The sequence below is a fragment of the Haplochromis burtoni genome, unplaced genomic scaffold (assembly GCF_018398535.1).
Source record: "Haplochromis burtoni strain Fernald_Lab_line unplaced genomic scaffold, NCSU_Asbu1 Contig_346, whole genome shotgun sequence".
NCBI lineage: Eukaryota > Metazoa > Chordata > Actinopteri > Cichliformes > Cichlidae > Haplochromis > Haplochromis burtoni.
The window spans coordinates 286,284-313,691 of NW_024582707.1; the positions used below are offsets into that span (position 1 = coordinate 286,284).

The following is a 27,408-nucleotide window of genomic DNA, read 5'->3' on the forward strand; positions in this document are numbered from 1 at the left end:
TTGCCTAAATGCAAATTGCTGCCATATGATTGACTGATTAGAGCTTAATAGGTGTACCTAACAAAGTGGCAAATGAGTATACATTTCAGTTAGGAAATTATTTTGGAAATGTTTGACATTCACTGCATTCTGATCATATGGAACTGACAACAAAATGAAATGAATTCAAATGATTTTATTGTCAGTGTAAAATTTTTATCTGCAATTAACAACAATGCCAGAAAATGGAAAACCCACAGGGGTCCACATCCATTCCTTGATAGTTTAATGCACCGGTGCAAAGGTGACTTGGAAATATTTGCACAACCAAGCAGACATTCTGTTATGACAGATATTTGGTTAAGAAAGCAAACTACAGGGACGAGTGCTTCAGACTTGACACGGGGGTCATCAATGGAAACTTTGACAGATAAGCGCAAGGACAGTGCATAACTCTGACCTTAAATTCAACAATCTAGTGAATTCCTCAAAGAGCGAGCAAAGCTGTACCCAGAGATCACACTGCTTAAGTGCAATATTTTCACTGTGTGGTTTCACAGGTCAAACAGAGAATTCAAGTATAGTTTTGGTTGTTTTGGCTGACGCTTTGGTCTGAAACTAAGGTATTGGCTATCCTCGTGTTAGAAAACATGACGCAAAACAAGAGTTACAAAGATATTTTGGATGAGTCTGTGTCAGTAGGAGAGAGAGAGATGAAAAAAGAGCACAGACAGAGATTTGTGTGCATGTGTGCATGTGTGTGTGGCATTTACTTAAGGACAGTGACATTCTTGCAATGATGAAAGACAAATAAAGAGAGGATGCGAAGGACTATTGTGAAAAAATATAAAAATCACACCATTGATGACAAGTGGGAAAATACGGCTTAGAAGTCCTGAATAAAAGCCTTGTCTGAGAATATTTTGTTTGAGTAGAGTGTGAAAGCAGAAGGTGCACTTGAAAAACAAAGCACCTTTCTATATAGTGGAGTGAAAGCAGAAAAATACTTTACTGAAAGGAATAAAAGAGGACATCTTCATATGTTTATATCTCATTATTCACAGCAATCACAATAAATTTCAATGTGCTTCAGTTTATCATTTCAGTCACATTTTGGTTTGTTTACTTTCAACATCTGCATTATATTTTGCATAAGAAGAGAATAAAGAGTGTTGGTGTATTTATTTTAATGATCTTGGTCTGACTAATTAGGGCAAAAAAGAAATCTTGTAAGCATCACTAAAGATGAAAGACACTGTGAATTTGTTGTTTTTAACTGGGAACCTATTTTTTATGTATATTCAGGTGCACAGCAAATATGAAAAGAACACACAGTAGTAATCTGAAACACTTACCTAGGGTTTGAGATGCAAAACAAGTCATGGCACTCTGCAGCCGGTCTGGTCTGACAGCCTGAACCAATAACAGCTGGAAAAAAACACAAAAATCCCCACAAACCGATAAAACAAAAACCTTATGTCAAAGCAGTATGCGACATATTCCAAAGAGTCAGGTATTAAAAAGTAATTCCCTAAATTATTCATAGATCTGCAGTCTGACTCACAGGGTGAGGGTTTGAGATCTTCTTTTTAATATATTTTAGAATGAAATATATATGCAAACGAGTATGTCACCTGCATGTAATGCATGTATTTGACTTTACAGATAAGTGGCTTCTAGTGTCTTTCTTTGTCTTGAGAATGGGTAATTTTTTATTCAATCTGGAACCAGGTGGGGAATGGTGTTTTTTTTCTTTCTATTTGACCATGGATTAAAAAAAGAAAGATTGAAGAATTTTTTTATTATACTAAAAGAAATTAGAGGGCGAGGTCCTCATCTGAAGCTGCCCAATCACTTTGGCTACAGTCACACAGGCCCAGAGAGGGTTGGCAACCTGCTGGCAGCCACTGGTTCCAAGGAGTAATTTGTATTCCCCAACTGGTTGGTGAGCGGTTGTCTGAGGTTTTGGGTAGTTGCAAAGGGAAATTGGTCATAAAAAGGTATAAAGGTGCTGCACTGAACATTTCCCTGTGATTGGTGCTGGAAGTTGCCTGTAGTTTGCATGCAAGATCGCAACTTGTCTGCAAGTGCTCAGCAACTATATTCAAGTAACAGTTAAATTGTGAAAAGTGTGTCGCAAGCTCGAAATGGAAACTATTTGCCTTCACAGTAATAGCTGTATCTGTTAAAACATGTTGGTTTTAGCAGTGAATCACACCTTTTACTTTGAAGTTCCCACTGGCCTTTTTTAGTTTTCTGGTGATCAACTGGCATTTGGCAAGTGTTTACAGACAAGTCAGCATTTTTCATGCAAACTATGGGAGAGCTCGGCAATCTGCTAGTGACCAAAGCAATCACAAGGCAGCTTTTGGTGTAGCAATCACTTTGTGACATTTGTTGACAGTCAGCAACCTTCAATAAAAACCTGCCAACCTAATACACATTTTTCTGGGGTCCTAGGTTTATGTAACCTAGATCTTAAATGTACTGTATGTATGCAAAAGCAAAAATCGATTACACAAACAATTACATCTATAGCCAAGTTAATATACATATACATAACTTCTGTACCATAATATTATGTATTTGTACATATTATCAGTAAGTAAAAAAACTAAGCAAGTCATCACACAATATATATTTAATATTTGTAATTATGATAATAACTATCAAAATAAGAAGAAGTAGATAAAAATTATATCTGGAGGGTAAATAAAAATGTTTAAAATAGCAGGCTGTCTGTTGTTGTAACAGCAATCAGTTTCTAAGCAGAAACAGGAGTGACCTATGCTGAAAGGTTCATCTTGAACCAACAAATGCGGGTGTTCAATGATTCTGTGGCTCACAGCTAAAGAAGTTGATTGAAAGCTGACCTGTTGGAAGGGAGTAATCTTCTTGGCAATGGAAGATGGGATTTCTTGTTCACAGTGCGAGCTCTGCAAGAAGGACAGCCAAAGATCTGAGTCACTTAAACAGAGGGTCTGGTAGAGAGCCGGGAACGTAGCCTGCAAAAGAGAGGGGGCAAAAGTTAAAAGGGTGAGAGATGTAAGATGAATAGATCCAATCTTTAGCTTGGTAAGGACTGGTTCACTGGCAATCTATTTAAACACCTTTAAAAATGCATTTTTCATGTCAGGAGGCAATATTCTACTGTTATGTCTGTGCTGCATATTGCGGCAGACGGTAGATGATGTTAACATGGAACTTTTAAAAGAAAATCCATTTCTATCCGAGCTGAGCATGTATGCTTTGTTTGCTATTTTCAATATCAGTGTATTTACTTTTAAAATGGCCACTGCTCCGTGCCTCTCCTGATCAATCCAAGAAGGGAACTCCTACCAAGACAGGGGAGACGTTAGAGAGACAGAAAAATATGGTGTCTTCTTGTTGTTACAAGAAAAAGTTTAATTCTTACCTCTTTCTTAAACATTTCTCCTACGATGAACCCAGTAAAGACATCCCATTCCTACAACAAGCAGAAGAGTTCAGATTAACACATTAAAGCTAAAAAGCATAGCAATCGATTGTCATTGGAATAGGTAATAAAATCCTAAAAATGAACAAACAAAATGACTCACGTTCTCGAGGAAGAGTTCGGGGTACATGCCTTTCACAAAGTGTATAGCAAACATCAACTGGTCAGCCTGCCACAGATGTAATGAAAGGAAGTGATAGAAAAGGAGAGAAAGAGAGAGAGAGAAAGGGTGGAAAAAAAAGGGGTTATTTATCACTAGTGATAAAAGTTGAGTTCTGACATGTACAGGGCTATACTTTCTGCTCAGATTCAGCCAAATGCTTCAAAACCGACGAAATGAGCCTTCAAAGTACAAATTGTTATTTTTCAGGTTTCAAGTTTCAAGTTCCCCCTTGTGTTATTTTTGTCTAATATTTAAATTTTAAATATGAAATCAGGAAGGGGGCGAATGCTTTTTCATGCCACTGTAGTACACACTAGATGAAGGATGCACAATCACCTTCTTTTAAAGTAAAATAGGACTATTTTTAACAAGTTTAAAGCCCCCTATGATAAAAGTGAAAAAATAACACTGAAATATATTCTGTACGTACATAAAGGCAAATAGTAAAAATACATGTAAAATAAAAAAAAATAAACCAGTTTGAAACAAAGTAATTATAGTAACTTAGTTGCACCAGTAACTCTCAAGAAGTTCTTTCATTTCGAACATGCTTGATGTAAGACTTCAATGAGTCACGACTTTCTAATATAGCTCACATCTTACGTCTGTGGTGGTATAAATGGCCCATAACTGGCATTATATAAATCTATTGATTCTACTGAATTCTCATCATTTGCATGTAACAGTATCACAGTACTTAATAAACAAACACACAATGCACCTAATAACATTCACAGTGGAATACACCCACATTGCTTCTGTGACCGCCACACATATTTATGTTAATCTAATTTCATGCACTTAACAGCTGGCAAGGGCAACCACATTAGAATTAGCATGCTTGTCCGTAATAAGTCTCAATGCTCTATAAAGTGGGCAAAAAGAGGTTAAATGTGTTAATCAATTCAGCCGGGTTATTCATAGAAGCTGATGTCACTGCTATCAGATGCAAAGATTGTAGTCTGTCAGAGAACAGCTATTCATCATTTGGGTGTATTTATTGGATGATTATCTAACGCATGGTAGCAAAAGAGGAGGTGCACACAGGGCTCCAGAATCTATTTATAAATTAATTTGGGTGCATTTTAAACTAAATAGTAAATGGCCTGTATTTGTATAGCACTTTATTAGTCCAAGGACCCCAAAGCGCTTTACACATCCAGTCATCCACCCATTCACACACACTGGTGATGGCAAGCTACATTGCAGCCACAGCCACCCTGGGGCGTACTGACAGAGGCAAGGCTGCCGGACACTGGCGCCACCGGGCCCTCTGAGGGTTGGACAGAGGAAGAGCACCACCAGTAGGCAACAGGTGAAGTGTCTTGCCCAAGGACACAACGACCAAGACTGTCCGAGCCGGGGCTCGAACCGGCAACCTTTCGATTACAAGACGAACTCCCAATTCTTGAGCCACGATCGCCCCATAAACTAAGCACCACTGGCAACAAAACCAGAGTTATAGTGAAGAAATTATATTATACAGCGCTTTGTTTTGTCAGGACCAAGTAGTTGTTATTTATTCACTTGTCGCTCCCAAAGGGGCATCCACACAGGAAGTGGCTGGCAGTGGCAACCAGAGACAATAGAAATGCATTGTGACCTATGGACAGCACTGAGCAACACAAAGTAAACTTTTCTTAACTTTGAGGTGAGAGATTGAAGCGACTACCAGTAAGAGAGCAGCATGAAGGATAATCTTAGTTGATATTTGACAGGTTGTAAATAAATTAGAATGTTACCTAGGTAACCAGAGCCTGGTATGTGTGTGTGTGTGTATCTGTGTACCATGTTTACATATCTTTGTGGGGACCAAAAATTGAAATGTTACTATTTTTATCGGGACCAACAGCCCTTATAGGGACAAAAAGCAATTAGGTTATGGTTAAGGGCCAAGGGTTAGGGGAAGCGGCTAGGGAAAGCATTATATCAATTACATGTCCCCACCAAGATATGACAGGATATCACAGGTTTACTTTCCTGAGAGCTTCCTGGTAATTACAGGACTATTGTGACTGAGTTTCACTTTGTTTTGTATCAGATGCAAGTGTTTTGTTAGACACAACACATCCACATGCCCCACCTGTAAATAACCTAAATAAATCAAAAAAGAAAATGAAGCATTTTTACATAGTCCACATCTTCAAAAACCTTCCTAACACATCTCTGCTTGTCACCTACTATATTCTGTACTTTTACCAACCAGATGAAGACCCAGCATGACGTGTAGCAAAGTTAATTTTTCAGGTTTAGACCAGACATCTAAACAGCCATGACCTCTGTCCAACCCTCTCTATGCTTCATCTCTTCATCCATGTCTAAGTGATTTACCCCAAGCTGCAAAGTTCAAGCCCGTCTACTGAAGTGCTGCAGCAGTGGATACTGTACAGCTGCGCACACACAAAGTTGAAGAGTAAAATGACTGATTACACAAAGCACAAAAATGTGCCACATTTCTGTGTGCATGTGTCAATCTGTGTGTATACATGTTTTTGTAGTGTGTGCTCTGAGTCAGAAAGAAATGAAGCTGAAAGAGTCTAAAACCATAAAAGTCTCTTACTAGTATAGTATATACTAGAATAGTAGCAGGTAAAGACCCCGGGTAGACTGTAAAACCTTGACTATATGTCATATATGCTACTACAAGTGAAACTAGTGCCTTGTCCAACTCAAGAGATGTATCTAAATTCTCACATTCAGAATAATAGAACTAGAATACAAACCCACATTCATAATCTGTTCATAAAGTCAATTCATTCTACAGTGGAATTTAACTAGATATCAGTAAGTAAAAAAACTAAGCAAGTCATCACACAATATATATTTAATATTTGATGACCACCTGTTAGCTGTCTATCTATCCATCCATCTTCTTTGAGCATATTTTGTAAAAACCATGAAAATATTAAATAGCTAAAGGAGGTCAAATGGCATCATAATATATTAATTAATTAATTTTAGTATTTTAACACCTTAGTACCAACAGAGCATCATTTAAATGCCACAGCCCACATGACCATGTCCATTTGTTTTATATATTACCCACTGATAACATACAAATCACCAAAATTACCCAAATAAATTATCCAAACAACGTTTGCTTTGTAGTTCTGTATAAATATGTGCTTTACCTTGAAAAGAGACCGACAGACATACTCATAAACCATATTCTTCAAGTTGGCTCCTAATGCCGCAATCCTGGCATCAGTATTCTCTTCTTCCTAAAATGTAAAACAAACAAACACACAGACATAAATGAGCTGAAGAAGAAGACACTGGACATTAAATAGGACAAACTCATGTTACAAAAGGATGTCGTGTCACAAAGTAAGTTTTTATTAATACCAAGCAGGAAAAGTGTCTGTAACTGTATTTTATAATAAATAACTGTGTCCTAGATGTACTACCAAAAGTAGAATAATTGAAAACAGCATTTTTATTTTAGTGTGTTCTTTTTTTCTGTCATATCAGAGGAACCCAATTGTCTCAAGGCTATTCTGGAGTGCATGCGCAGCAATTACACCATGATAATAACACATATAGAGAAAGACACAAAAGAAACAAATGGAAATAGTACAAATAAATAAATAATAAAAAAAAAAATCCAGCCTTATTCTCTGCCCCATCTGTTTTTCTTTCCATGTATGTGTCCTTCTGCCTCTCCTATCTGAATTTCTGCTGTTTTAAACCTTTGCAAAAGCTAATCTAGGCTTCGTAACCTGCTTCCACTCAAGGTGTGGGTGACATTTTTTTTTCTGTTATATAGTTATATTTGAAAAAAACTCTTTTTTAAAAATATAACACAAGTCTTTCCTGTTTCTTTTCCACATGGGTATGCTTGTTAAAGTGTGACTGTGTGAATCTATGTATGTAGGCAAACAGAGAAGTGTGTATGTCAGCCATGAGAGGGCAAAATTATCTTGTTAGATTTCAGAAGCCATCTGCACTTTGTGGCAAATTAAACTTGCTTATTCAACACACAAACCAATGGATGCAAAGATAGAGAGTCCATGAATCAGTGCACTATTCTGACTATACTGCTGACTGTAAGACAACATACACACTCATACGTAGAAACATGTAAGAGTAGTGACCAGCTGCTGCCTGGTGACATTCTTGGATGGCAGCACGGGCTCTAACAACCCACACAGGATTTGGGAGAGTTAGTGTTCAGTCTCTCAACCCACTCTATGTGTGCTGGTGTGTATGTGTGTGCACATGCATGTGTGCACTCTGGTTATCAGACAGTGCTTAGGGCTCAGATGGGAAACAGCAGTGTGATACATGCACGATGTGCTCCAGCTGTACAGGTCAGACTAAAATACTCAGTTGCAGAAGAACACAAAAATGATCCTTCAAAAAATGTAACTAAGTAAATTAAGCTGAATTTATCAAAACTAAACTGAGCTAGACAAAATATTCTGAAACAACTACAGACACCATATATCTTTTGCAGTCTGCTTCAGTGTAAACATATTGTCTTGCACTCATGCTTGTACTGATGAGCAATAAATGTATTAAAAAAATAAGCAGTAGCAAAACTGCTTTACTCTGGACATGCCAAAAACAGCAGTTTATATTATTGTGAATAAGTTTGCAAAGCAGTTTTTTTTTTAATGTATGAAACACTGGGGGGTCTACCTATCAGATGAACAGTGGATGGATCCGAGAGTCCTCCAGTCTGATTGGTGCCTTTGGGCAAATTACTGAACCCCAAGTTGCCCTCTGATGTGTGTAAATACTACAAAGCGTAGATAAAAGCACTGTATGAATGTGTGTGTGATTGGGTCAATGAGACTTGCAGTAAGAAAGTGCTTTGAGTGCTCAACTGAGTAGAAATGCATTACATAAGTACCACTTTTTTTTACCATCAATGTAAATCGAGCTGTGATGGAAATTAAGAAAATTAGACCTTCCCGTATAGTCTCTTTCCCGATAACAGTTTGTAAATGAATTTCTATGTCACAGAACCAGCCTTTCCCAGAAGATCTGTAATGATACGACGCTTTTTTTTTTTTTTCCATCTTTGAGGGTGCGTGCCTAATCAGAACAATCGAAGAGTTGCTCTGCTCTTAGTGGTTGTTACGTCATTAGACTTGCCCAACAACCGCCTGGGCAACGTATGAGGCTGACTAGTCAAAAGGTACAAGGCCAACTGAAGAAAGAAGCAGAACTATCTGGTCAGAGCACACAATGCACTGAGCAGAACTGTTATTATATATTGGAAAAAAGTGAACAGGCTTTTTTAAAATTTCCTTCTAAGTTTCTTCCCAGGCCACTTTGCTAATTTAGAGGTTTAGGCTATCGCTTGAACAGAGCTAGCATTGTGCATAGCTCTGCCCAATAGCTGTGTGCATATATATCTATTGTGTATGAGCAGTTGCCAGGCAACCACAGAGACCCTCTGTTAAAAAAACTTGTTAATTAGCAAGCAGTTTAGAGGGGTTTTTTTGTTTGTTTTTTTTACTGCTGGACAGAGTCGGGCTAGGACAGTTTCCAGTCTCTATGTTAAGCTAAGCTGATGAGCTGTTGGTGATAGTTTCATATTTAGTTGACAGAAAAGAGGAGGTGTCAACTTTCTCACTCAACTCTTTGCCAGAAATTAAATAAATGCATTATCCAAAATGTCCAAAGCTATTCTTTGAAGCTGAACTTATACTATTTCATCCATACACACATGGTCCATCTCCACTGAAACATCAACTACACTAAACTGCCTAAGCATCAATTAGCTGGTATATTAATAAAAAGCCACGGATTGTCCATATATCCAATAATACACAATGCCACGACTGAAAACACATGAACACACACTGAAAACAGTCAACTGTTATTTTAAACAGTTTAATTTTATGCCCTGATTGTGAGACTATTTGGAAGTGTGCGTATTAACCTTTTTTTAATCCGTTGAACAAATTTTTGTTTAGTCACAAGGAGATGTTTTGTTGATGCTGATTTCACCTCAAGAGTTTATTAAACACAATTATTAAAAGTGTCTTAAAACATGAGTGAGTACTGTAAGAGCTGTGAGGAATTTCTTGCTGCATTGTATACATTTCTGTATACATATTTTTTATTTGTTGTATTGTATTATTTATGTATGGTGATCTGCTTGTATTTCTTTTACCGCCAGTGTGGGACAGTACTCCAATTCCATTGTACTATTGTACAAAGTATGACTGTGCAGTAACAATAAAGGGTTAGAGCTAAAGTTAGCTAAAGTTAGAGCTAAAAGTATTTAGTTACCTTCTTGGCCTGAAGAGCTCTTTGGAAGAGGCGCAGAAAAGAGGCGAGGCTGAAGCGGTACATGTTGTTGATCTTTGACAGGTCTGTGATAACAAAATACATCTTGCTAGCACTCTCTGCAAGAGGCAGGTAGGCATCCCGTTCCTAAAGTAAAAGCAAAGAAAAACAGAAAGAGAGAGAGAGAGAGAGAGAGAGAGAGAGAGAGAGAGAGAGAGAGAGAGAGAGAGAAAACAATGTCAAAAAGAAATAAGGGACAAAACAAGGAAACAGTGAAAGAAGGACCACATATGTTGTGGAGTTACAACAGATGGATGGATGAAGACAGAAAATTGCACTGATATGCAGAAAACATAACATGCGCGGAAAAGCAATTACAAGTGTTTATTTCAATCAAAATGGAAGAATAGAGGGATAAATTAGGATGGACTCAATGACTTGTAATGAGAAAGGAGCTGTGAGAGAAAAAAGAGGTGCATGGGCCCCGGGGAGAAATAATAAAATACACACACACATAAAAAAAAAAAAAAAAGAGTAAAGTGCAAAATCAGTTCTGGTATAACACTGCACCCTAGAGGATGAGTATATAATGCATTTACAATGTGCCTACACTTTTACATATGTGCAGTCCGATGCCTGCAGCATTATATTGCTCATTTTATTACATTTAATATACATTTGGCTTACTTGTTTAGGTACACATTCTGTGAAATTGACAGCATGTTACATCTACCTAAATATCTTGTTTTAATAATTAATTAGCAACTGTTTTACAGGGTCTCAAATCATTTATTGGAAAGTAGAACATATCTCAGCTAGTGAAGCTTTCAGGAGTCATCTGTCAAAGATTAGAAGTTACAGTCTTTTCGATTTTCACTTACAGCCATTTGAACTATGAAGAGTCAGAGTTTGCCTCACAAACATCAAGGTATGACATCCGTGTAGAAGGCCAACATAAATCATAATGTTGATTCCCAAAGTGTTACTCCTTTTAAAACTGAACCCCAAAAATGTATTTAGTATATAGGATTTTCATGGGTTGTGTGTGTGTGTGTGGTTGAAATACCTGGTCCAAGGAAGCCTGCAGCCTATGTGATTCCAGTAGTGACTCCTGGATTAGGGCGCTGCTTGCTTTGGTCTGGTTTAGGCTGTCTATTAGCTCCCTGTTCTCCAGAATATTCCCCTGAGCTGTAGCCAAGGTCTGACAACCAAAAAAGGACAAGTTGCAAAAGATCAGCAGGAAATAAGGAGAAATTTAAATTACGTAGAGAGAGTTCAATTGGATAAAATCTTTGATCTGATAAAAGTTGCAAGGAAAAGACAAGTTGTTTGCATCATGTGGGGTTTTTATTTATTTTGTTGTATTTAAGCATTCATTGGGTGTCAAGAGTCTTCCACTAAATCCTGTGGAATCTATTCTCTGAAACCAAGTGATAAAATGTATTCAAATAAATTCAAATACAATAGATGAGAAAGCAGCAGAGCATGGAAATGTCAAGTCAAATATGCTCCTACAATTCAAGAATAATTATATGTCTAGTACCACTGAAGCACTGACATCTTGGTATCCGTGTGTGTGTGTGTGTGTGTGTGTGTGTGTGTGTGTGTGTGTGTGTGAGAACAGATTTCCCTTAGACAAAAAAAAAAGATCATTAGGGTGAATTCCACAATGTCCATCGCTGATGTGTGCACGTTTCTCTGACTGTATACTGTATGCATGAAGCTTTTGTTCAGCTGTTGTGTGAAAGTAAAGAAATGAAGGAATCTTCATTGGAATGAAGCACTTGGCCAGGAAGAATTTGATGTTTTGCTCTATACTGTCATTACAATATGTGTAAAATGACATGTCCACACAATGCTCACCCCTTCTTATGGCTACATCTTCTTAAACCAGCAGTCTTTATGAACACACTCTAGCCACTTTATTAGGTACACCACATGGGACAGATTCAACAAGCTGCTGAAACCATTCATCTGAGATTTTGATCCATGTGACGTGACAGCATCAAACAGTTGCTGTAGATTTGATGGTTGCTCATTGAATCTCCTGTTCCACCACATCAACGTGCTCTCTTGTAATGTGATCTGGTGACTGTGGAGGCCATTTCAGTACACTGTCATGTTCTAGAAACCAGGATTAGGTGATTTGAGCTTTGTGGTACCACTGTCAAGACATCAGCCACAGCAGCGTGGAGAGTCTGGGACAGAGCTGAAACCACATGGGAAGAAGAGTTCCCAATATGCCCCATGTAAGTCGCTATAGTATAACTTGTGGTAAGGAGATTATCAGGGATTCTAACCTGTGGCCGCAAGTAATGCTTATTGGGACTGAGGGCTTCATCTCGAGATATTTTCAGTAGCAGCATGGCCTTGAGCAAGCTTGTGGTGTTGAGTAGGTAAAGGGGAGCTACATGCAGACACCCCTGAAAAAGGCAAGTCAGCCTCAGTAAAGTATTGTCAAACCAGGCCAGCCTCGTGGTCCTCTCAGTTAATGGCATACAGCTGGAGTTGATGCAAACATCATCTGTCAGAGCCTGCCTGAGATATTCAATGCCAAGACACAGTGGACATCTGTCATGGCCATCCTCCTGGCTTAGAGGGACCAAACATGCCTGCAGGATAGAGTACCTGTGCCAATTTCAATAAATGGTGTAGCAGTGAGGCACAAATCTAACACAAGCAGCAGGTATAATGCTGCCAAATTAGCAATGTTGAAGAAGAGCGATGAGCATTCAGCCTAGTAGTTATTTGAGTTACTGTTGCTTTTATGTCAACTCAAAGCAGACTGCCCATTCTCCTCAATGGATATTTTCAGTTTTTTAAACTATGATGGGATGATGATGATGATGATGATGATGATGATGATGATGATGATGATGATAGAAGGTTTGTTTTCTGTTTTTAGTCTTTATGCAGTTCAAGTAGTTGGACAGAAGAAGGTTTGAATGGGCTTTGGCTGTAGCTATTTAAATTATCTGTGTTGAGAACAAAATGAACACACTGTGTTGTCAGTAATTGTTGTGTTCATATTTGTCTGCAATGACCAGAATACAGAATAACTGGCCCAGTTACTGATGATTAAGATATCACTAGTTACAGAGGCTAAATCATCAGAAAGCAGCCCCTCCAGTGGATACATTGTATCCAAAGTTTTCCATTTGGTCAGTCAATTTTCACAGATTCATTGAACTAAACTTCAGTACTCAGCAATAACAGCTTCTGGTTATGATGAAGTGCTCCATCAGACATATGCGTCAGCGTTCAGGGGAGGGAAACTGATCGCGACAGCAGCAACTCCTCCTGCTCAGTCTGTACACACCGTTCTATTTTGTCTACCATACCCTCCTCAGGCTTAGTCCTCATCAGTGGGTGGGAGCAAAAACGAGATCTGCAGTGCAGAGAAAACTGAGCATTCACACTGGAAGAAAATGAGGTTTCACCAACATGAAATCATCATCTCCACATTCAGGTCCGCAGGTATTTGGGCTCTGACATAATTCTGAATTTGCTTCTGCACACCACCAAAGCAGATTTGGTGCAAAGCAATCAACACATGATTTGAATGTAGACTTTTATCTTCTATTTGGGTGATTTTTTTTTCAAATATTACTTCTTTTTTTTAGGAAATATTCAATGGCCAAACTAAATAAATTATAAATATCAGAACAGCTAGGAGGATGTTTTTGCCAACATCCAAATACTATGAACTCAACAACCTATAGCTTTGTACTCCATTATGTACAGGGTGGACCATTTATATGGATACACCGTAATAACATGGGAATGGTTGGTGATATTAAAGTCCTGTTTGTGGCACATTAGTTCATGTGAGGGGGCAAAATCCTCAAGATGGGTGGTGACCATGGTGGCCATTTAGAAGTCGGCCATCTTGGATACAACTTTTGTTTTTTCAATAGGAAGAGGGCCATGTGACACATCAAACTTATTGGTAATGTCACAAGAAAAACAATGGTGTGCTTGGTTTCAACGTAACTTTATTCTTTCATGAGTTATTGACAAGTTTTTCTTTGTTCACAGCGATTGACATGTCGAAGGGGTTAACACGTGAGGAGGGGATCAAAGCAAGAGCCCACAGCGTGGCACTCGTCGCATGTCACTGGAGAGTGAAATTAGTCGAACCTTCGGCAGATATTAGCTACTCACAAATGGCACCCTTACAAACTCCAGCTACTGCAGCATCTCAACGAGGATGACCCAGATCGGCGCACAGAATTTGCAGAATGGGCAAAACAAAAATTGGAACAGGAACCTCAGTTCACGCAGAAGATTTTGTTCAGTGATGAGGCAAACTTGAATGTGAATGGTGAAGTTAACAAACAAAACCACCGCTATTGGTCTGACACTAACCCACATTAGATGGATCCCTCCAAGACTGTTGGAACAACAAAAGTGATGGTTTGGTGTGGTACATGGGGTACAACGACAGTGGGTCTATTCTTCATCAATGGAAACCTCAAGGCCACTGGATATTTGAAATTTCTACATGATGATGTGTTTCCCTCTTTGTGCACTGAAGCTGGTACGTTCCCTGAGTTTTTCCAGCAAGATGGTGCACCACCACATTATGGGTGCCAGGTCCGAGCATTCCTAGATGAACAATTTCCTGGAAAGTCGATTGGTCGTCGTGGGCCAGTTGAATGAGTCTCTTGGCGAAAAGGCAACACAGAGGTATCGAAACATGGGGGCAAAAATGCTCTGGCCACCGTCACCGCTGTCGTGGACGCCAGGGGTACCGCCTCCGGCCACCTGGTCGTGCGGTCCACCACAGTCAAAAGGTGCGTGAAACCCTGTGACTGCGGCAAGGGACCAACCAGGTCCACATGAACGTGATCGAAATGCCTATCGGGGACATGGAAAGGTTCGAGGGGTGCCTGCGTGTGCCGGTGGATTTTCGAGCGTTGGCATGGGATACAAGCTGCCGCCCATTCTTTGACCGTTTTGCGAAGGTCCGGCCAAACAAACCTGGCGCTGACCAGCTTGACCGAGGCCCGGACGCCAGGATGAGAGAGGGCATGCACCGAGTCAAAAACACGACGACGCCATGAAAGGGGAACCACTGGTCGGGGGTGGCCGGTGGAAACGTCGCAAAGCTTCACACACCCCCGTTCTCTGCTAGCCATCGGGGCGGGGGGGCTGGGAGGAGATGTTGGCTATCCGATTGGCCTCCCTGCTGCTGCGGAGCCTGGGACGGTCTGCTTGCCTCCACCCCGGGGGGAAGGGTAACATCTCTTGGGTCTGGGTTCTGTTTCCCCCTCTGGGGGCGAGGGGACAGCACAACAAGGGTCGAACTTCACACTTTACATTAGTGTCACTGAGCTCCCTGCGCTCTGTCCTCTTTAGTCTTCAGTTTTCCTCCTCATCCATGTTCAATCATACAATACAATCATCTTATAACTGAAAGATGTCCTACTTTCACTAAACTCATTTCCTATATGACTCTACCTGCTGTAAATGTCATAGAGGAAGCCTCACCTGTTATATTTACAATGCATCTTATTGTCTTGGGTAAATATTACAATACATCTGCTTTCGGTTGGCTTTTCTTTCTCCTTACTTTCTCTGCAGGTTTCAGTGTCACACTGCAGAGGCAGCTAAGTTGGAGGCCGATGTGTCAAAAGCTCAGGACACGATCACTGCTGCCCAGCAGCTTATATCACAACTGGACGGAGAACACACACGCTGGAATGCACAGGTAGTTTGATGTATGGCTGTGATGATATATGTATTGGTGGGGGAGGTTATACACATTTACTCAAAAAGAGGCTCATTTGCCATGTAAGAGCAACAGGAGCCGTGAGTGTCTAAGAGCTCGTGGGTGTGTGTGTGTATGACAGGGGGGATGGATCCCGCTGTCTTGGGTCCCTTCTGGCTGTTTTTACTCCTCTCCACAGCATCTGTCTGCACCTTAATTAAAACACTCAATCTCTTCCTGACATTCTCGCTCGTACACACACCCTCAGTCCCACCGTCTCCCTCAAGGACTACACCAGAGAGCCAGTTTGCTCTCCACTCACGTATTACCATATACTCTCACGTGTACACACATACACTCACTTCAACGCTGTACAGTAGCTGTAGGTCACTATACATCAATACTTCTAAGCTGTTTTAGTGTTTCTCAGGAAGGGAAAACCAATGAGTCAGGTGTACACAGCTACAGTGTAAGTGAAACAGATGCAAGTTTTTAAGTAGGACGTATTAATGCAGTAGACTAGAGATCTCAAGGTCATGAAAACTTGCAACCTCAGATGTGGATATAAGTGGGGAAAAGGGTTAGCAATTAAGCCTGATGTTTAAGTATTTTACAGAGATGTGCGGGTGCGCCCGTGTTCCCCTGACATGCTATTAAAATACCTCAAAGGAATCCTGATGAACCTGGAAGTCTTTACAGCTGTGTCAGTAAAATCGGTGCAGAACAGCAAGTGTGTTCCAGGTCCTGCACTTGTGGGTTAGCATTTTTTCGTCTAGTTAAACATTTTATGTGGTCATTTGGTATTTATAACTGTGTTTAGTATTAAAGAGTCATTAGGAAGAAAACCAAACAAAAACCAAACATGTTTTGCACTGGGCCATATTAGCAACATATGAGCAATGTACCAACTTCAGTTCTCTCCTTGCTCCACCTTCTTTTCTCACATCCACGCCTTTTCTCCCGATACTGCCCGTCACTCTAATGTGATTAGTTTTTATACTTTGTTCACCTACCTGTATTTTGTCCTAGATGTCCGAGATAAAGAATGAGTTGGATACGCTCCCTGTTAGAGCCTTGCTTGCGGCAGCCTTCATCACCTACCTGTCTGCAGCTTCGGAAGACCGTAGACGACAGTGTCTGGACTCGTGGATGGCTCACTCTGGACTACAGAGTAAATATATCACTAGTTCTTTTACCACACTAGCAACAGCATATGGCAAGTCCTGTCCCAAGCAGCCTACTCAGACACCGCTGCCCACACACAACATAACGGACTCTACTGTTACAACATGGAACATACAGACGTTACAGCTTCAGGGTCTTCTCGAAGAGCTTGTTTGCCATTTAACTAAATAAATGGTAATTTTAATTTTAATTTATAATGATGTTATGTTTTAATCCCAGGCTCAGAAAGCATCACAGTACTTGATAATCCTGTTTTGTGACTTTGTGTTTTTTAATGATATGATACTACATCAATAATCAATACCCCATTAACTGATCTCCTCTTACGTTAATATAAATGCATTGAAATTGTACATGAAAAGCACTAATTATTATCTCAGTGATATTTAAACTGAGGTATGGTGACAATAAATACAAATAAAGACACAAGCCTTTTTGTTGCTTGTTTCAGAGTTTGACTTGCGATCATTCCTGTGCTCGGAGAGTGAACAGTTGATCTGGAAGAGTCAAGGGCTGCCATCAGATGATCTCTCAATGGAGAACGCACTGGTTATACTGCAGGTTAGACTAATATTTCAAATCTGCATCTACAACATGACACAGGGATTTACTAAATATAAACACTAATTTCAGTCTCTTTTTGCCTACTTTATATAAGGATGTTATTAATACTATTTATGCATTGGCTTGCTTATTTCACATCACTGTATAAAATATTTAAAAAGACATTAAAGTACAATACAAACCCAGCATTAACATGATAAAACAAGTCTAGCTGTACCGAAAGTTGTGTCCTTGTTGCCATACGTCTGTGCTCCATTTGGTTGTATCGTGTTTGTGTGTTGTTTTTATCATCGCCACCACCAGATCAATGCACTCAAGTTGAAGGTAAGAAGTCCATCATTCATCCTCGTAGCTGTTTCCTACATAGCTAGTTTATTTATTTAGTGTTTCTTTGTCTCTCTGTTTCTCTTTTGCTTTTGTGTTTGCCTTGAAACTAGTGAGAAAGAGATGTGCTGTCACTTTATTAGGTACACCTAGAGAGTACCAGGTTGGACACCTTTTGCCTTCAGAACTGTCTTAATTCTTCGTGGCATAGATCTCGCACATCCCAGACGTGCACTATTGGACTGGGATGGTGACTGTGGAGTCCATTTCAGTCATGTGAACTCCTTGTTATGTTCAAGAAACATAACAATGAGACAGTTTGAGATTATTTGATCTTTCTGACATGGCACATTGAGTTCATGCCATGTGGTTAGAAATTTGCATTAAGGAGCAGATGGACAGGTGTACCCAATAAAGTGTCTAGGGAGTATGTGTACGCATACACTCTCGCAAAAATGACATAGATCATATAAAATTTTGGGGGTTCTTAGAGACATCAAATGGTCCGCTCTCTCGCTGAATGTGCCGTAACAACTTGTGGGCAAATTGTCAGTGGTTCCATGTACAAGACTTATAGATGATTTGCCTCAGAACTGATTTGTCAGGCTCATGAGCATTCACAACCATTTTTTTCTAAAGGCATTAGAGATCTTTTTATATTGCTACACACTTCAGCTGGTACAAGAACAGTGGACCCTATCCTGATAGAGGTTTCAAAAACACTGGTTTCAGCTTTTACTGTATAAACAAACTGTAATCATTGGTGTGTATGTGAGAGAGAGTAAGAAAGACGGCGAGAGAAAGACTCCTGTGCCTGATATAGGAAGGTGGTAAGTATGATAGCACTGTGACGGGGCTAAACCATATGCATACACACATGCAGTGCACATCATTTTCTAGGTGAGTTGTGTGCTTTATAAGTAAAACTATCCTAAAACAACTTCAGCTGAAATGTCCTGCTTTCTCCTCATTTCTGACTCAGAGTGTTGCGTGTCCATTCCTGATCGACCCATCATCCCGAGCTACAGAGTGGCTATGTACACATCTCAAACAGCACAGATTAGAGGTTATCAACCAGCAGGTAACAACACACAATCAGTAACATGTGTCGTGGAATGGAGGGTCATTAATCTGTTAGATTTTGCAAAATCCTGTGCACACACTGGTGATGTGCTTTGTTTAATTCAGTTAACCCTCATTCTAACCCGTTCTTTCTTCTTTTTCTAAGTTTTCCATTAGACATTCATGACTGATCAGTTTCTTCTTGTCTAATGAATCCAAGTTTCTCTTCTTTACTAGAATATCTTAATCATTTAGAAGCAAGCCTTAACCATACTTTGATCGGTCCAGGTAATGATTTTAGCAAAAAGTTATGATGATTACATTAAGTAACACTGGTGTCCATTACTTATCACTTAACTGTTACATATTAATTACTGCATTAGTGTCATCAGGTACACTGAAAACACTCATTTAATTATTTATTTTTTGTATATGTATTTAAATTGTTTGGTTTTTGCTTAATAACTTGTTAAAACTCTCTAGACACTCTAGATGTAAATGCTTTGTTTAGAAAGAAAATATAAGATTTATTCATCTTCCAACTGTAAATTTTTTCTTTTTCTTCTTTTTTAATCGTAATCGTACTACAACTATAATTACTCTTCCATCCACCAGATACACGAGAGAACTGTGTTACCATCCACCTCTAGAATTTAATGTAATCTCTTAGTACTGGGTGTCTGTGTGGCTTCTCTCTATAGGATAATAACTTCATGACATCCCTAGAGCTGGCAGTCAGATTTGGAAAAACCCTTATCATCCAAGAGATGGATGGAGTTGAACCTGTGCTCTATCCGCTGCTGAGGAGAGACCTAATAGCACAGGGTACTCACACATTCTCACAAGCACAAACACCAATTTCATACAAAGTTGGGCTGAAGAACTCTTTTGGGCATAATTCAGAGGCTTAAGCAACCTCAGGTTGCTGACTACTCACCTCTATCCAGGGGCTACTTTTCTGCAGCGTAGTGAAATCCCATTCTGAGGGATATTGCCTCAAAGTTTAATTAACCAATCCTGACTAGTGCATTGGGCCATCACAGTACTTCTTCTCACTCTCAAAAGCCTTACTCTGTAAAATATTAAGTAAATCAAATGGTTAAACATTGACTATTCATGTTTTATTTTATATTCAGACAAGACCTTTCCTCAATACAGTCACAGTAAAGGGAAAGTTAAAAGAACTCAGACAAAATGCAGAAGCACCCCTCATTTCTCTATAATTTACTTCAAAGTTGCCAGACTTCTAATATGTTTTAATTGGTCTTCAGTGTTTTAGTTTTGGACATGTTTTTTTTCCACTCATTTTCAGGCCTTCTATCTTACCATTGTTTTTTGTTTGTTCGGTTGCTTAACACTGTCATGTTAATTGTTTACAGATGACTTGATAAAGAACAAATTAGACGCCTGATGCAAAAACACATCATTTGTTTACATTTCTATATAAAATGTCTATGTCTGCCTTTATGAAATTAATCTATGAAAAATGGAAAAGATAAAATAGTTTTACAGGCATAAAAAATAATATTTTTCTGCTAAAAAAGGTGATTATTGAAGAGCTATTTGCTGAAAACATGGCATATATCAATATGGTGTAGACTTTGTCCTTAAACAATTTGAGGAAACTACAAAGCTGGTCACAAAAGATGAAGTGGCAGGCTTTAAAAAAACAGCCTACAGCAGATGAGCAGTATCATAAAGTCATGTCATCAAGAAATAGAAAAAAGTATCCGGCAAAGACCTGACACAGGACCTCAGAGATGCATCTGGCCCTTCAGTCAATTCATCTACTGTTCACTGAAGCATCAGCAGAAATGGTCCCATTGGAACGGTGGCAATTAAGAAGCCATTCTCAAGGAAGGCAAAAGGCAACCCGTTCTCACTCCCAAAGCGTAACATTTTACGCTAGGTGACAAATCGTCACCATATTACGTTTTCGGCTACCCACCACGTTCCTAAATGACGACCTCGGAAAAAGAGGAAATATGAGAACCGTCTGGACTGAACCTACACATGTTCGCTCTTTTTCTTCAAATCGCTTAGAAACACGCTATTTAACATCATTAAAGTCCTGGTTATGGTCAGGGCTAGGGATAAGGTTAGGTTTAGGGCTGGAATACAGGGCTGGAACGTCTATTACCGCGGGAGCGTCATTGCACTGGATTCCAGCCATAACCCGCCGCGTACCATAAGAACGCCGAAGGTCTCCTTTCGCGTTCCTCAGGAACGCCGCGGGACGTGACAAAACGTCGACATGTTACGCCTCGGGAGTGAGAACGCTCTGCAAAAGGGGAGAAAAGGCTGAGCTATGCTGAATTACTCAAGAGCTGGACAGAAATCAGTGGTAACAGCTCTATAAAACACGGTGGAGGCCCTGTCATGGTTTGGGGCTGAATTTCAGCCAGTGGTGTTGTGGATCTTATCAAAGCGGATGGATTTACAAACATAGAAAAGTACCGTCAGATCTTGATCCACCTGGATACAAAAACACAGAGTGGATCACTACCAGTCATGGACTAGCTTCACCAGGGCCCAAACCTCAACATTGTTGAAGCAGTGTGGGATCATGTTGAAAACTTAAAGAAATCACAAGAATAACCCTTCCCACATTATTGCACAGCAGCTGTTGCTTCTCTAAGACCATTGCTGATGATTTACTCCTGGCATTGTGTTAACACACCTGAATCCACCAGACCTGCAAAGTGCCAGAGCTTCAGCTTTTATAGAGATGCTCACACTTGCTGATGATCAGCTAATCAAGTGAATTTGATTAAAGTGGTTGGTACTCACGCTCTCAATTCCTGTGGAAGCAGTTGTAGTTTGTTTAAATTTGTATGTTGCCAGCTGTAAAACCTGCTAAGGATCAGATTGTTTTTACTATGTCCCGATACATAAAACCTTAGAATTTAAAGAGTGTGTACTTTATTTTTTACCAAACTGTAGATAATGATTGAAAGCCAATAGATTCAAATTAGTGTCTCAAGCCTTACATTTTGATAGTGAGTCTTGATGTCAGTGATATTAATAACTTATTAATAACTTGCTCCTGACTTACTTTTTTTTTTTTAAACAAACGCCTGTGAAACTTTGTACCATGTCCATTATTTTGAGTGTTAGTTATATTTGAAAGAATTAATGAGCATACTGTGGGCGAGCATTACAAATGAAAAAGAAAAGTGTGAACGAAGGAGACGGTGGATAAATAACAATAAGTGAAAAAAGAAAACAGGTTTGCTGCATTATCACACTGTGGTACATAAGAAGTAATTGCTTTCCGTGTGTCACTTCTCATTATTTGCACAATCACAGAAATGGACCTTTCAGGTAAAGTGTGGTAGTTTCTCAGTAGGAGCTCACTTATTGATTTTCCTTGAATTACCTAGTCTTTGTTCCTTGCCTTTTTGGAAAGGCAAGAGAAACAGCAAAGAGAAAGAGCACATTAGACTTTTCAGTTTTGAGGGTTTTTTCTGTATGCATGAGAATAAGATGCTGTAGAACCCTGGTGTTGTCTCATTTAGTGTCCATAGGTTTATGCAAATCTCACACATGAGAAACATGTATGCACTAGACATAAATATCTCTTATTTTACACAAGGACTAGCCTGTATGTACATAATATGATATTAAAATCCATCCATCCACCCATTTTCTTCCGTTTAAGCCTAATGAATTCTATGTAGTAAAAATATCACCAATTAATAGTCTCAAAATCTCAAAATGGTAGTTATTTTATCCACTTAATTTTCTCAAGTACTTTGCAGCTGTTGGATATTAAAATTGTCCATAGAAAAAAACATGCAGTGCAGTCCTTTGGTCATTCCATTTTATGGATGAATACTCTTTGAAATTGTCTTACAAAATTGGACAAAAAAAAAGCCCCCAAATACAGCGTGTATTCATAGACGACTGGTTTTTGAAGCGTCTTCTATAGCCAGTAATACTTCAGTTTCTCCTTTTAGTTAATTGCATTCCAATCACATATATAAAAAACAGAGGTTGAAAACATACCTGTAAAAATGATGTGTGATTCATAAGGCTCTGAATCATCCAGGGAGAGGCGGTTCGCTATTTGAAGCAGAATTGGAAAGAGCGGGGGCAGAGACAGTATGCGAAAGGGCAAGTTATCCACTTAAAAGTAGTGTTGAACAAGAAAGAAAAAAGTGCTGAGACAAAAAAATTGACAGTTCTGCACTGCGGACATTTAGACGACAGAAGGGGAAGAAAGTAGAGGGAGAAAAGTAAAAAGACGGAAGGTAGGATAAAGTTAAAAGTTGATGTGAAACAAGGTACCTTGTTAAGAGACACATTTCCACATGTGCAGGTCCTAGATATGTGGTCCAGATAGGAGACAAGGTTATTGATTACAATGAGGACTTCCGTCTCTTCCTGGCAACACGGAATCCCAGTCCCTTCATCCCTCCTGATGCCGTCTCAGTGGTTACTGAGGTCAACTTCACAACAACTAGGGCAGGCTTGCGGGGACAGGTAACCCATTCAACCAGCACACAAATACAAATGCATATAAAATGTACAATGCCAGTAATTTAAAATGTACCTATTGAGCATAATCATGTCCATTAATAACTTTAAAGTTTATAACACAAATACATGGGATATATACTTGATGTGGCCACACAGTGTGCCCACTGGCTCTTTATTTGTGTGTCTGTATGTTAGTTGCTAGCCTTGACCATCCAGCAAGAAAAGCCAGAGCTGGAGACTGAGAAAACAAGGCTACTACAACAAGAGGAAGACAAGAAGATACAGCTGGCTCAGCTGGAAGAATCATTATTGGAGGTACTCATGCTAACATATACTGTGAGGGAAATATAGACAAGGATTACAGGGTGGGCCATTTATATGGATACACCGTAATAACATGGGAATGGTTGGTGATATTAAAGTCCTGTTTGTGGCACATTAGTATATGTGAGGGGGCAAACTCCTCAAGATGGGTGGTGACCATGGTGGCCATTTAGAAGTCGGCCATCTTGGATACAACTTTTGTTTTTTCAATAGGAAGAGGGCCATGTGACATCAAACTTATTGGTAATGTTGTGGTGGACCACTAGAGGGCTCCACTCACACCCAGTGTTGAGGAAGTGTGCTGCTGTGTTTTGTGGCACGATGTGTTCAGTTGATGTTGGAGAGGAATAAAGAAGGAGTGAGAACTGAGAGCTCTGTGTTGTCCATACTTACCTCCACATTGGTGACCCCTGACTCGAGCATGCTACGGGCCGAAGATAACACAGACTCCGCTTTGGATGCATCGGCGGCCGCTGGTCCTCCACCTCCGGTTGCAGCTGTGGTGCTGAAACTGCCGGACTTTTGGCTCCACGATCCCCCGTCATGGCTTGTGCACGTGGAGGCTCAGTCACCTTCCACGCCACCACCTGCCTCCCCCGGAGCATCCGCCCCTTTGCTGACGGCAGGGATTGCTACACGCCGGCACCGCGGAAAGAGCATCTGTTTCTACCATCAGCGTTTTGGCGACAGAGCGCGTCGCTGCCTGCCGCCTTGCGCTTTCACGGCCCAGGGAAACGGACCCGCCAGCGCGCCGTAGCAGCCGCGACCGCTGGCAATACAGAAAGGCTGCTCTTCATAGAGGACTCGCGCTCCGGGAGACGTTTTCTCGTGGACTCCGGCTCCCAGAAGAGCCTCCTTCCCCCTACCGCTGCCGACGGACTAGCAGCGAACTGTGGGCCGCAGCTCATTGCAGCTAATGGCTCTCCCATCAAAACGTTTGGGGAAAGGTTGGTGACTGTTTGTTTTCATGGCCGGGATTTCCAGTGGAACTTTGTTGTTGCCGCTAGCTCTGTACCTATTTTAGGTGCTGATTTCCTGTGTGCTCATGGACTGCTTGTCGATGTTGCTAACAGACGTTTAATTGATGCTCTCTCGTTTTCTTCGCTACCCTGTTTTACTCGGGCCGCCGAGCCCCTGATTCGGGCTAATGTAGTGACCTCCGGGGATGCTTTTCAGCGTTTGCTTTTAGAGTTTCCATCGCTGTCTGTCCCTAATTTCTCTAGCACGGTAACGAAGCATGGGGTTGAGCATTATATTCCCACGGTCGGGCCCCCGGTGTTCGCGCGCGCGCCGCCTCGACCCCGCGAAACTGTCCGTCGCTCGGGAAGAGTTTGCAGCCATGGAGCGCCTTGGCATTGTACAGCGTTCGAACAGTGCATGGGCCTCTCCGCTTCACATGGTGCCCAAATCGGACGGTCGGTGGCGGCCATGCGGAGATTTCCGCCGTTTAAATAATGCCACGGAGAATGACCGTTACCCCATCCCCCACATTCAGGATTTTTCTGCCAATCTCGCCGGAACGTCGATTTTTTCTAAAATTGACTTGGTGCGGGGGTATCACCAGGTTCCCGTGCGCGCCGAAGACGTTCCTAAAACCGCTGTCATTACCCCCTTCGGCTTGTTCGAGTTTTTGCGCATGCCGTTTGGCCTGAAAGGTGCCGCCCAGACCTTTCAGCGGCTGATGGACTCCGTTTTGCGTGGGCTGCCGTTCGTTTTTGTTTATCTGGACGATATATTGGTGGCCAGCTGCTCAGCGAGCCAGCACGAGTCCCATCTGCGCCAGGTTTTCCAGCGTTTGGCAGCGCACGGCCTGATCATCAACCCTTCCAAGTGCCAGTTTGGGTTGCCTGTTCTGGATTTCCTCGGGCACCGCATTTCCGCTGAAGGTGTGGTTCCGTTGCCCGACAGAGTCCAGGCCGTTTCGGCTTTTCCGCGTCCCACGTCGGTTAAAGCGTTGCAGGAGTTCTTGGAGATGATAAATTTTTACAACTGCTTTCTCCCCAGAGCTGCCCACCTGCTCTATGCTGCCTTAAAAGGTAAAACAGACAAAGATCCCGTTGACTGGCTGCCGAACGCGTCCAGGCGTTTTCCGCAGCCAAGTCTGCACTGGCTGACGCCGCCTTTCTGGCCCACGCCGCCCTGCTGGCCCACCCATTTCCGTCGGCGGAGATCGCGTTGACCACCGACGCGTCTGACGTGGCAGTGGGTGGGGTGTTGGAACAGCGGGTTTCAGGTCTCTGGCAACCGCTCGCCTTTTTCAGTCGTACGCTCCGGGATGCTGAACGCAAGTACAGTGTTTTTGACAGGGAGTTGCTGGCCCTGCACCTCGCGACACGACATTTTCGTTTTTTCCTCGAGGGTCGCAACTTTACTGCGTACGTTGACCACAAACCTTTGACGTTTGCGATGTCCAAGGTCTCTGACCCATGGAGCGCACGCCAGCAGCGCCAGTTGGCGGCCATTTCAGAGTTTACCACAGACATTCAGCATGTGGCTGGTAAGTCCAATCACGTCGCTGACTGTCTCTCACGCGTGTTGGTTTCTCCGGTGTATGTCCTTGCCCTTCAGTCAACAAAAACTGGCCACGTGCTGGAGGACACCCCTGTGTGGGACGGCGGTCCGCACCTGCTTTGCGACGTTTCCCTTTTTTTTTTTTTTTTTGCCTGTCCCATTTGGTTCTTTAGCCATCAGAATTGTTGTCTGAAGACCAACAAGGATACCCAATGGATTTATTTTGCCAAATGGATCATCGTGGCATTGCCGTATTGGTCCATTTGATCGACCTTTGTTTTTATTATTTATTTTATTTTATTTTCAGATGTTACAGACGGGACAGACATGAGTGAGGGATAGGAAAGGGAGAAAGAAAGAGGAAGGAAAGGAAAAACAGAAGGGGAGAGGGACAGTGAGAAAGGGGGGAAAAAAAAAAATCTCCTGGATCACCTGTTGAGAGAAGAATAGAAAACAAGCAAAAAAACAAAAAAAAACAAAGCAACATACTAAACACAACACCATCGCATTAATCTAGCTAAGTGTAAACAGCAGTAAATACTAAATATTCAATGTTGTTGTGCAGCACGCAGGACAGATGTGCTTCGAAGTAGCAGCCAAGAAAGGTGTAATTTGGGTCTACGAGCAGTGAACACCCGTGTGCATACCTGTGTGGATCAGCGCGCTTGTATTCAAAAGGTTTCTCCATGTAATGGTCTGCAAGAGGATGTAGCGAGCCATAGCCCCGTCCCCCAGGGCATGAAGCAGGCATGGAGGAGATCCAGGCCCCAGACATCCAGAGGCCCCAGAGTGCGAGAGCCCAAGGAGGACCACTGGAGGGGCATCCGTGCCACCCTCATGGGAAGGGCTGAGGATCCCCAGACGAGGCGTCACCCAGTAGCCACCGAGCAGAAGCTAGAGGGGGCTGCACCGGCGTGCCCACCGGCTCTGCCGGCAGCCAGCTGTGCCAGAGTGAACCGAGCCGCAGGCCCAGAGGCCGGAGGCCCGAGGGCCCCCCGCACCCCGGAGGAGGCCTGACCGAGCAACAGGCGCCAGGCCCCGCCAGGTAGCCACCGGGAGTGAGCTGGTACATACCTGAGCGCCCAGCCCCGGACACCAAGAACCACCAATGCACCGACCCCTGAGGGCATCAGTCACCGGCAGGGAGTGTGGTGAGGGGAGATAGGCCTTGGAGGGCCTGGGAGTTCCCAGAGAGGTGGAGTCTAAGACCCGACCTGACATATAGACACAGACAAACAGGCACACACAGACACAAACATGCATTCCCACCCTCATGCACACATATACAAACACTCAGCACTCACCCAACGTAAGGATTGACATAAATGGACATGTACACACAATCACACTCCCCAAACATACTCTATACCCCGGGTCCAGGTA

At 41.5% G+C, this 27,408-nt stretch overlaps 2 protein-coding genes across 4 annotated transcripts in view; one reads left to right on the forward strand and one right to left on the reverse strand.

Moving 5' to 3' along the window:
* The window catches only part of LOC102291202 (cytoplasmic dynein 2 heavy chain 1), a 136,882-nt gene that overhangs the window by 46,850 nt on the left and 62,624 nt on the right, over positions 1-27,408 (reverse strand). For all 3 annotated transcript variants that reach the window (XM_014340241.2, XM_005942797.3, XM_014340242.2), the window contains 8 exons: positions 10,927-11,061; positions 9,864-10,007; positions 6,749-6,838; positions 3,558-3,623; positions 3,395-3,445; positions 3,261-3,314; positions 2,853-2,984; positions 1,335-1,407 (listed from right to left, as the gene is read on the reverse strand). In XM_014340241.2, coding sequence (XP_014195727.1) covers positions 1,335-1,407; positions 2,853-2,984; positions 3,261-3,314; positions 3,395-3,445; positions 3,558-3,623; positions 6,749-6,838; positions 9,864-10,007; positions 10,927-11,061 — 745 coding nt within the window. The remainder of the gene's footprint in view (positions 1-1,334; positions 1,408-2,852; positions 2,985-3,260; positions 3,315-3,394; positions 3,446-3,557; positions 3,624-6,748; positions 6,839-9,863; positions 10,008-10,926; positions 11,062-27,408) is intronic.
* Positions 15,169-20,062, forward strand: LOC121815880 (cytoplasmic dynein 2 heavy chain 1-like). Its single transcript, XM_042228752.1, has 6 exons — positions 15,169-15,573; positions 16,603-16,744; positions 17,210-17,319; positions 17,626-17,646; positions 18,629-18,727; positions 19,410-20,062. Exons 2-6 carry the CDS (start codon positions 16,603-16,605, stop codon positions 19,617-19,619), a joined length of 582 nt encoding a protein of 193 aa, XP_042084686.1. The 5' UTR covers positions 15,169-15,573; the 3' UTR covers positions 19,620-20,062.

What these genes read in the sequence shown, in the direction of transcription:
- LOC121815880 (XM_042228752.1), top strand. Translation starts at nt 16,603, where the DNA reads ATGTCCGAGATAAAGAATGAGTTGGATACGCTCCCTGTTAGAGCCTTG. An exon ending in GGCTCACTCTGGACTACAGA is followed by an intron (nt 16,745 to 17,209) that starts GTAAATATATCA and finishes TGCTTGTTTCAG; the next exon opens with AGTTTGACTTGCGATCATTC. An exon ending in ACGCACTGGTTATACTGCAG is followed by an intron (nt 17,320 to 17,625) that starts GTTAGACTAATA and finishes CGCCACCACCAG; the next exon opens with ATCAATGCACTCAAGTTGAA.